The sequence below is a fragment of the Pseudophryne corroboree genome, chromosome 7 (genome assembly GCF_028390025.1).
Source record: "Pseudophryne corroboree isolate aPseCor3 chromosome 7, aPseCor3.hap2, whole genome shotgun sequence".
Lineage (NCBI taxonomy): Eukaryota > Metazoa > Chordata > Amphibia > Anura > Myobatrachidae > Pseudophryne > Pseudophryne corroboree.
The window spans coordinates 498,594,866-498,606,261 of NC_086450.1; the positions used below are offsets into that span (position 1 = coordinate 498,594,866).

At 47.3% G+C, this 11,396-nt stretch overlaps 1 protein-coding gene across 1 annotated transcript; it reads right to left on the reverse strand.

The window, feature by feature from the left end:
• Positions 1-5,316: 5,316 nt before the first annotated feature.
• Positions 5,317-11,078, reverse strand: PYDC1 (pyrin domain containing 1). Its single transcript, XM_063935222.1, has 4 exons — positions 10,920-11,078; positions 10,460-10,836; positions 6,918-6,969; positions 5,317-6,068 (listed from the first exon to the last, which is right to left on the reverse strand). Exons 2-3 carry the CDS (start codon positions 10,734-10,736, stop codon positions 6,920-6,922), a joined length of 327 nt encoding a protein of 108 aa, XP_063791292.1. The 5' UTR covers positions 10,737-10,836; positions 10,920-11,078; the 3' UTR covers positions 5,317-6,068; positions 6,918-6,919.
• Between the last annotated feature and the right edge of the window lie 318 nt (positions 11,079-11,396).

Genomic DNA, 11,396 nt, shown 5'->3' on the forward strand with positions numbered 1-11,396 from the left:
GACGTTACATTTAGCTGATACTACAGATACCGTAAAACAGGGTATTATGTATGGTGTGAAAAAACTACAAACAGTTTTTCCTGAATCAGAAGAATTAAATGACGTGTGTGATGAAGCGTGGGTTGCTCCTGATAAAAAGTTGATAATTTCAAAAAAGTTATTGGCATTATACCCTTTCCCGCCAGAGGTTAGGGCGCGCTGGGAAACACCCCCTAAGGTGGACAAGGCGCTCACACGCTTATCCAAACAAGTGGCGTTACCCTCTCCTGAGACGGCCGCACTTAAGGATCCATCAGATAGAAAGATGGAAGTTATTCAAAAGAATATATACACACATGCATATACTACGACCAGCTATAGCAACTGCCTGGATGTGCAGTGCTGGAGTAGTTTGGTCAGAATCCCTGATTGAAAATATTGATACCCTAGATAGGGACAATGTTTTACTGTCGTTAGAACAAATAAAGGATGCATTTATCTATATGCGTGATGCACAGAGGGATATTTGCACACTGGCATCTCGGGTGAGTGCTATGTCCATTTCAGCCAGAAGAGCCTTATGGACACGACAGTGGACAGGCGATGCGGATTCAAAACGTCACATGGAGGTTTTGCCGTATAAAGGGGAGGAGTTATTTGGAGTTGGTCTATCAGACTTGGTGGCCACGGCTACTGCCGGGAAATCCACTTTTTTACCTCAAGTCACTCCCCAACAGAGAAAGGCACCGACCTTTCAACCGCAGCCTTTTCGCTCCTACAAAAATAAGAGAGCAAAGGGCTTGTCGTACCTGCCACGAGGCAGAGGAAGAGGGAAGAGACACCAACAGGCAGCTCCTTCCCAGGAACAGAAGCCCTCCCCGGCTCCTGCAAAAACCTCAGCATGACGCTGGGGCCTCTCAAGCGGACTCGGGGACAGTGGGGGGCCGTCTCAAAAATTACAGCGCGCAGTGGGCTCACTCGCAGGTAGACCCCTGGATCCTGCAGATAATATCTCAGGGGTACAGGTTGGAATTAGAGACGGATCCTCCTCATCGTTTCCTGAAGTCTGCCTTACCAACCGTCTCTTCCGAAAGGGAGAGGGTGTTGGAAGCCATTCACAAGCTGTACGCTCAGCAGGTGATAGTCAAAGTACCCCTATTACAACAAGGAAAGGGGTATTATTCCACTCTATTTGTGGTACCGAAGCCGGATGGCTCGGTAAGGCCTATTCTAAATCTGAAGTCCTTGAACCTCTACATAAAAAAGTTCAAGTTCAAGATGGAGTCACTCAGAGCAGTGATAGCGAACCTGGAAGAAGGGGACTTTATGGTATCCTTGGACATCAAGGATGCGTATCTACACGTTCCGATTTACCCCGCACACCAGGGGTACCTCAGGTTCATTGTTCAAAACTGTCACTATCAGTTTCAGACGCTGCCGTTCGGATTGTCCACGGCGCCTCGGGTCTTTACCAAGGTAATGGCCGAGATGATGATTCTTCTTCGAAGAAAAGGCGTATTAGTTATCCCATACTTGGACGATCTCCTAATAAGGGCAAGGTCCAGAGAACAGCTGGAGACAGCTTTAGCACTATCTCAAGAGGTGCTAAGACAACACGGGTGGATTCTGAATATTCCAAAATCCCATTTAATCCCGACAACTCGTCTGCTGTTCCTAGGAATGATTCTGGACACGGTTCAGAAAAAGGTTTTCCTTCCAGAGGAAAAAGCCAAGGAGTTATCCGATCTGGTCAGGAACCTCCTAAAACCAGGAAAAGTGTCAGTACATCAATGCACAAGAGTCCTGGGAAAAATGGTGGCTTCTTACGAAGCAATTCCATTCGGCAGATTCCATGCAAGAATATTCCAAAGGGATCTGTTGGACAAATGGTCAGGGTCGCATCTGCAGATGCACCTGCGAATAACCCTGTCACCAAAGACAAGGGTGTCACTTCTGTGGTGGTTGCAGAAGGCTCACCTATTAGAAGGCCGCAGATTCGGCATTCAGGATTGGATCCTGGTGACCACGGACGCCAGCCTGAGAGGCTGGGGAGCAGTCACACAAGGAAGAAACTTCCAGGGAGTATGGACGAGTCTGGAAAAGTCTCTTCACATAAACATTCTGGAACTAAGAGCAATCTACAATGCTCTAAGCCAGGCGGAACTTCTCCTGCAAGGAAAGCCGGTGTTGATTCAGTCGGACAACATCACGGCGGTCGCCCATGTAAACAGGCAGGGCGGCACAAGAAGCAGGAGTGCAATGGCAGAAGCTGCCAAGATTCTTCGCTGGGCGGAGAATCACGTGATAGCACTGTCAGCAGTGTTCATCCCGGGCGTGGACAACTGGGAAGCAGACTTCCTCAGCAGACACGATCTTCATCCGGGAGAGTGGGGTCTACATCCAGAAGTCTTCAACATGTTAATAGACCGTTGGGAAAGACCAATTGTAGACATGATGGCGTCTCGCCTCAACAAGAAACTGGACAAATATTGCGCCAGGTCAAGAGATCCACAGGCAATAGCTGTGGACGCACTGGTAACTCCTTGGGTGTACCAGTCAGTGTATGTGTTTCCTCCTCTGCCGCTCATACCAAAGGTATTGAAGATCATACGGCAAAGAAGAGTAAGAACAATACTAGTGGTTCCGGATTGGCCGAGAAGGACTTGGTATCCGGAACTTCAAGAGATGCTCACGGACGAACCGTGGCCTCTACCTCTGAGAAGGGACCTGCTACAGCAGGGTCCCTGTCTTTTTCAAGACTTACCGCGGCTGCGTTTGACGGCATGGCGGTTGAACGCCAGATCCTAAAAGGGAAAGGCATTCCAGAAGAAGTCATTCCTACCTTGATTAAGGCACGGAAGGAAGTCACCGTGAAACATTATCACCGCATTTGGCGAAAATATGTAGCGTGGTGCGAGGATCGGAGGGTTCCGACGGAGGAATTCCAACTGGGTCGTTTCCTACATTTCCTGCAATCAGGATTATCTATGGGTCTCAAATTGGGATCCATTAAGGTTCAAATTTCGGCCCTGTCAATATTCTTCCAAAAAGAATTGGCCTCTGTCCCTGAGGTCCAGACTTTTGTCAAGGGAGTACTGCATATACAGCCTCCTGTGGTGCCTCCGGTGGCACCGTGGGATCTAAATGTAGTTTTAGATTTCCTCAAATCCCATTGGTTTGAACCATTGAAAAAGGTGGATTTGAAATATCTCACATTGAAAGTGACTATGTTACTAGCCCTGGCCTCTGCCAGGAGAGTATCTGAATTGGCGGCTTTATCTTATAAAAGTCCTTATCTAATCTTCCATTCGGATAGGGCAGAACTGCGGACTCGTCCGCATTTTCTCCCTAAAGTGGTATCAGCATTTCATCTGAACCAACCTATTGTGGTGCCTGCGGCCACTAGCGACTTGGAGGACTCCAAGTTGTTGGACGTTGTCAGAGCCTTAAAAATATACATTGCAAGGACGGCTGGAGTCAGAAAATCTGACTCGCTGTTTATATTGTATGCACCCAACAAGTTGGGCGCACCTGCTTCTAAGCAGTCGATTGCTCGTTGGATTTGTAACACAATTCAACTTGCACATTCTGTGGCAGGCCTGCCACAGCCTAAAACTGTAAAAGCCCACTCCACAAGGAAGGTGGGCTCATCTTGGGCGGCTGCCCGAGGGGTCTCGGCATTACAACTCTGCCGAGCAGCTACGTGGTCGGGGGAGAACACGTTTGTAAAATTTTACAAATTTGATACCCTGGCAAAGGAGGACCTGGAGTTCTCTCATTCGGTGCTGCAGAGTCATCCGCACTCTCCCGCCCGTTTGGGAGCTTTGGTATAATCCCCATGGTCCTTTCAGGAACCCCAGCATCCACTTAGGACGATAGAGAAAATAAGAATTTACTTACCGATAATTCTATTTCTCGGAGTCCGTAGTGGATGCTGGGCGCCCATCCCAAGTGTGGATTATCTGCAATACTTGTACATAGTTATTGTTAACTAATTCGGGTTATTGTTAAGGAGCCATCTTTAAGAGGCCCTTTCTGTTGTCATACTGTTAACTGGGTTTAGATCACAAGTTGTACGGTGTGATTGGTGTGGCTGGTATGAGTCTTACCCGGGATTCAAAATGCCTCCCTTATTGTGTATGCTCGTCCGGGCACAGTACCTAACTGGAGTCTGGAGGAGGGTCATAGGGGGAGGAGCCAGTGCACACCACCTGACCTAGTAAAGCTTTACTTTTTTGTGCCCTGTCTCCTGCGGAGCCGCTATTCCCCATGGTCCTTTCAGGAACCCCAGCATCCACTACGGACTCCGAGAAATAGAATTATCGGTAAGTAAATTCTTATTTTCCCATGGTTCTATATTCAAGTTACGGTTTAAGGGGCATATGCCTTTGTGCCACTGACCAGCCACCGCCTTGGAACGCCCAGTACATTTCTGATACAGTGTGTCTCTGTGCGTACACACTGTGGGAACAGCTGTGAACTGAGGAATTACAGTGTCCCCATTCATTCCTATGGAGAGTGACCCGTCATTCACAACAGGTCTCCAGGAGTAACAGAACTTCAGGGATTTTGCCAAGATACATGGACTGAAGAGGACGTGACCACCAACATTCTTTGAATAATAAATGAGGCAACGAGGGGCGTGTGGGGGTGTTTGTATTTATTAAAATAATACAATATTCTATGTGTGTTTTATGTTTAATATTACTTCTACAGGTGCCAGCAGGTCTTTGATGTGCGGCACTGGCATGTGCTTGTGGTAAAAAAGTGGCATCAAGCCCAGGCATCCTTGCTGGGACCTGTAGTCCACCTGTAAAGATCAATGGGGGGTTTTAATCGTTTATTTGCACTATTCTATACCCAAAGCCCAGGGAGTGCGGAGAAGAGAATTCAGCCTAGAGCTGGTTGCCCCTGGGGAGGGGGAACCCCAATTTTTTGGGGGGGTCCCCACTTTCCTAGGGATTCCAGCCTTGTGCTGACCAGTTTTGGTTAGTTGCCATTTCCCCCCCCCCCCGTTTTTTAATACCAGCCCAATGCTCAGATTCAGGGATGGTAAGTGATTAGGAGGGAACTCAATGCCATTTAAAAAGAAAAAACCTGCACCGATCAGAGTTCATCATTAGCTTTTCCTTCCCTACATGGAGCTCTCTTTCATCTACCTACTGCTCTCTCCTCCTAAGAACTTTCTTTTCACTGCCCAGGGCACTCTAAAACTCCCTAAGTGCTCGTCTGTCTGACATCCCAATAAGAAACAATGAGATGGTCAGTCAGGCCTAAAGTGTATCTGCTACTGCTCATTCCATCCTTAGCAGCTAGATACATTTATGATTAATCAACTACAGTACGAGGTCTTTTTTATTTTTATTTTACATCTTTTGTAAAAAGTTTGAAGACAATATAGGAAATATTTCCCACGCAGCTATAACATACATTTTCACATTGTGTGGAATTATGTTAAAACCTTGCAATAATTAGCTAATTACTGATTCATGAGACTTGGCGTGTTATGGGATATATCAGGTAAGGTAACTGTCCCAGTCGCTTATAGAAATACAGAGGGATTATCGGCCATCTTGTTGTCTTTCCATTGTGATGTTTATGGTGGAATGGTGAGGACTGTGGTGTGTGGTATCGGCCATTAGAGCATTTCCAGGTGGAATGACACGTAGGAGGAATGTGCTGTGTGGTATCGGCCATTAGAGCATTTCCATGGTGGCACCAATGTACAGTGTGATGGGACACTCGGCACATCTCTGCAGATACAGGACGCTGTAGCTGCATTACTATTACTCGGGGAAAGCTTTAGGCACTTTCCAGGTCCCGGATGAGAGGAGCATTATGTTTCTTCATGGCTTCATAGAACATGTCCTTGTCTGTGTTCCCCCAGGATCTGGCATGGCTGTAGAGTTCTCGCATCTTGTCTTGATTAGTTGGCTTACTGAGGACAGCGTCGTATTGTTCATATGTCAGCAGTTTCCTCTGCAGAAGTGTGTCTAGGAGCGGACTCACCAGGGACATCCGGCTTAACAGAGCCCCCCGGTGTTCAATCACAAAGTGCTCTCTGGTGGGTTCAGGGAGAAGAGGAGTAACTGGAATTACAAAACAGCGTATTCACATATTTGTCCATCATTCTCCATTTTCACGTATGATACATTACCCGCCCTATAATCAATGTATTCCTTTACCGAATCTTTTCTCCCCACATCCTTCTGTCATATCATTCTTTCATTTTATTTCTCTTTATACCCTTGATACACTGTCATTTTTATATTTATCTACTTTGTCCATCCTCTCTCTGTGACTAACATTTTGGGGATGATTCTAATTCAGACGCAAATGGCGAATGCAGAGTGCAGAGGAGAATCTGTCCTATTTTTATTCAGATGCAACTTGCCCAGATGTGACTTTCTGTGAAAAAAAGGGCTTTGGGGTGGGAACTGGGTGGAGATGACCTGATCACCCTGACTTGTGGGTGGCCAACTTATTGCCTTATTTGTCAATGAGTGATCAATTTCACTGTGAGTGATTAATTGCACCAGCCAATCAGCTCCTAACGTCCATGTTACAGACTTTGTTTGAAAAATGATAGCTAGGAGCTGGTTGGCTGGTGCAATTTATCACTCGATAAATAAGGGCATGGGTGTCTTCGGCATCTCTTTACTACTCACTCTGGAAAGCCTCCCTCCTCCCAACAATGCGGTCTGTGTGCGAGAAGTGGGGACGGCCTGCCAAAATTGGGATGGTTTGGCATTATGGTAATATCAGTGGGCGGCATTAGCAGGTAATAGATCCGGCTTCCGCGCCTGCCTGCAACTTCAGCCACTTTGAGTGTGACTCAGAATAAGCCCTGTCTTCCTTATCCTGTTGCGTTTATATAGTATACTATTAGCATGGACCTGTCATTGAGACATAAGAGAGGAAGCCTAGACTCTGCTCACCTTTACAGGTCACTCAAGGATAAGTTCGCTCGGTCAAACACAAAGCCATCCACTAAAAGGCAGAAATGTAAGGTTAGTCCACACGACAACTGTTTCTGTTTATCCTGGTGTCTATGGAGCAGGCAGGCATGGCTTTGTACATATGTCAGCATGCTGTACCCTTAGATTGCGATTATAAATGTTAATATATTCTACATCACAGAGCATTGATGGAAAACCCCAGCTCCACCTGGCAGGTAAAGGTGGTCTTAGAGTGCATGGAATATAGGAGCATTCTACTGATGTCATGTCACTACCCATAAGAATGACTTCCAGACAATCACCTAGCAAATCCTAACAGTGAAAAGTGGGCACAATGCTGGAGGTGACATATTGCCCTATATAAAACTGACCAGAAGGCCGACGGGCTAGAGTCTCCAACAGCAGCCTTCTCAGTTAGCAGTATAAGGTAAAGTGATCACATATGCCCTTCTCATCCCTCTCCTGTAAATTCAGCGATTGCTTAGCCCTCAAAGCAGTCAATGAAGGATGCTTTGTCTGCAGTCCCTCCTCAAATCATGCAGATACTTAATATTTAACATATGCCCCTTGGTGAGAATAAGGACGGTGTAAGGCGCTCGCTCTGCTTGAGTGATCCTGACGTGTACCTGTAATCCCTGAGATGTTTCTGGATATTTGACACTATATGTAGCTTAATTAGTTAAATATAGTCTTGTGAGTAGTGATCCTTCAAGGCCGAGACGCCTGGATGTGCTGCCAGGGTTACGCAATCACGTAATTTCCCAGGTAAGTATTAGAATTTGTTCCTCTGCAAATACACATTATCAGTGCTGTCCTATCCACTGCAGGCTGTACTCTGTATTACAAGCGGGGACTGATAGCTCAAGGCAGTAAATTTTTTATGACTATCAAATTATGTATTTAAACCTGCATATTTGGTAAGAAAATTATACTGAATCAGGTTTAAACAAATATTACACGGTTGAGTCTCATTATTATGACCACCTCCTACATGTGACGTCGGCATTGCGTAGCCCATAAAGTATGTCACGTGACGTGCGCTGGCTTGGTGGGCATATAAGGTTTGATAGGCCGTCTGCACACATCACTCGTTGATGTAATAGGTAAAAGGGGCGATTTATCAGAGTTGCAGTAAGGGATGATTATTGGCTTTCAGGACGAGGGTGGCGGTATTTCTGACACAGCGCAGTGTGTGACCTGTCCGCGTGGTGCTGGTGTATCGTGACTGGACAAATGGCACCATTGCAAATAACCAAAGTGGATACTGCGGAGCGCCACGTGCCATTGATGTGAGAAGAGAATGTCAGCTACGAAGATGCTTGAGGGCCGACCGACACACTACAGTGGAGCAGCTCACCGTACAATGTACCTGGGGGCTACTAGATGTGTGTCTAAAATGACAGTTCAGCCCGTCTAGATGCTGTCTGTGCTGCACACAGCGGGTGACTTTAGAGTTTATTGAGCTCCTGATCATCGCCCATCACTGCTGCCTGGACGAGGGGGAGAGGATGGGCACAGAGATACTGTTAGGATCGCCCATCACTGCTGCCTGGAAGAGAGGGAGAGGCTGGGCACAGAGATACTGTTAGGATTGCCCATCACTGCTGCCTGGACGAGGGGGAGAGGATGGGCACAGAGATACTGTTAGGATTGCCCATCACTGCTGCCTGGACGAGGGGGAGAGGATGGGCACAGAGATACTGTTAGGATCGTCCATCACTGCTGCCTGGACGAGGAGGAGAGGATGGGCACAGAGATACTGTTAGGATCGCCCATCACTGCTGCCTGGAAGAGAGGGAGAGGATGGGCACAGAGATACTGTTAGGATTGCCCATCACTGCTGCCTGGACGAGGGGGAGAGGATGGGCACAGAGATACTGTTAGGATCGTCCATCACTGCTGCCTGGACGAGGGGGAGAGGATGGGCACAGAGATACTGTTAGGATCGTCCATCACTGCTGCTTGGACGAGGGGGAGAGGCTGGGCACAGAGATACTGTTAGGATCGCCCATCACTGCTGCCTGGATGAGGGGGAGAGGCTGGGCACAGAGATGCTGTTAGGATCGCCCATCACTGCTGCCTGGATGAGGGGGAGAGGCTGGGCACAGAGATGCTGTTAGCATCACCCATCACTGCTGCCTGGACGAGGGGAAGAGCATGGGAGGCAAAGATCCTGTTTGTATCACCAATCATAGCCGGCGACTGTTGCTCCCGCCAGGGGAAAAGAAGGTTGGGAGCAACTGCCCTGATCTTGGGCTTCTGGAAGATAGTCTTCATGGAATCGCCATTCTACGCCTAGGCTGGGTTGAGGAGACTGGGGGGTGAGACCTTCTGAGCATGGCGGCTGTCAGAAGATTACCTTCCAGCAGCAGACGATGGGTGATCTGATATGGTCCTATCAAATGTGACCGTGTCAGGGAAAGCCTAGCTTGACTGGTCGCATCAGCTGGCAAGTGGTTAAAGGCAAGAAATCCCCAAACAGCTATAAGACAACCGGATGCCGATTCAATTAGGATCGGCCCCCCTAAGTCTGAAAGAAATTGCGGACTCACTGATTTTTTTTTCCACTTCCCCATGTCTGCATACACAAATCTGGGAGTCTGGGGCATTATCGGGCCATGGGGGGGGGGGGGGGGAGCTTCACTCAGCAAGGGCAGCTGGGAAGCAGATGGTGGCCGAACCTGGGGGACTTGGCCACTCTTCCGAGCGGCTGGGAGGGCTACCCCATTTTCAGGAGACTCCCGGCCGTTCCAGGAGAGTAGGCAAGTATGTACCAAGACCTCACAACTTACAGTAAGCAGCTATTGCTTGGGGAGTACTTGCATTTAACGGGTGTTTGTTTGCAACACTCAACGCTGTTCCAAAAAACTTTGCAGTGATCGTGCACACATAGTATTGGACTTGTGAGAGCATGTAATGTCAGAGATTGGTGAGTTCTCAGCTGGTTTAAAAAGACAACAATGCGTTTTCCTCTGGTTCTACAGGATTTTCTGCAAGCGGGGGGCTCCCCTCCTCATCTGCAGCAGTTTGTCACGCACACTGTCTAACTTCTCCCTTTCTCCCGCTGCAAGCTGTTGTTATTATTATTACACAAAGAAACTTCCTTTCCTCCCCACAGAGCAAATATTACTCAATAGCTCTAAACAGCCCATAAGCTCCGCGCTGCCAACACAATTACCATTATTTATATCAGCGTTTACTTCCCCCTTCTTGTTCTTTACTACATAGGTTGTAAAAATACTGCAAATCTAGTCACACCTAAAGAAATTAAATCTTTGGTGGGTATTCATTTATTGGTGAAGTGCGGTTGTGATGTCAGAGTACCCACATCACTAATAATTACTGTACGCCAACATTACAAACTTTCCTGCGCAACTCTATGGCTATGTGGAAAAATCTGCCACGATGGTGCCGTAGAAGCGGCTGGAACGAGGGCACTTTGCGGCCATTGCTGATTGTGACACCCCCCCACCCGTTACAACTGTTACTATTCTCCCATGTCTCGTTGGTTGGTCTCTTACCATTTCTCAGGTCTGCAAGGAGTCCCGACGCCACTTCCTTCTCGTCTATAGCTTCTAGAACAGCCAAGGCCACCTGGATCCCATAGGGAAACGTGTAGAAGTCCCTGATCTTATTAGCAACGTCATCAGGGCATTTGTCCTCTAGCTGGCCTCTTGGGATCTTGCTAAATCCCTCTTTGATTGGCCAGTCATTCAGCTTGTTCCTGAACTTCTTTAGTCCCTTCTTCTCCAAGTTTTCCAGGGCGGTCACTAGGGCGTCCCGGGCTGTCCTCACCATCTCTTCTTCCTATACTTCACCTTAGCAAGTTGGCACGGCCTCCTGGGTTATAGCCTGCTGGCAGCCCTTGCTTAGTCTCCGGTTGCTCTGCAGAACTTTCCTACAAGACAGACAGATACTATTAAATAAACATACTTATGGTGTTAAGTTTCATATTCCAGCTGAGAGCTGTTGTCCACGTACACTTGTCGGATGTCCTGTGTATGGTTTTCCCTCTCTATGTTCTGCATTCGTATAATGCCGCCTGGTGCTTACAAACTGTCCGACTTACAGGAAGATAATAGATAGTTGTGTTGTCATACACAGTATGAGTTATAATGCTGCTTACTATGGATAGTGAAAGCAACTGTAACAACTGGCTCCTCCCTTCTGTTGAAATCATTTCCAGGAATTCTCAAGTTCATTTCAAAAATGTTTATCTCTTGTCATAAAGTGTCATACACATACACACGTTCTGGGTGGACTTTGTACTGTTGTGATGACACCTGTGTAGGCCAGGGACGTGCTTATATTCACTATCTATGGAAAAGAAACAATAAATACATTTTTCTTTCTTTTTTTATTCTCTTTTTGAGGGTTAATATGTGTAACACCTGACGATGTGTACCCAGCGTGACATAGTTAGCGAAGGGACCCGGCATCGGCAAAGGCATACACACT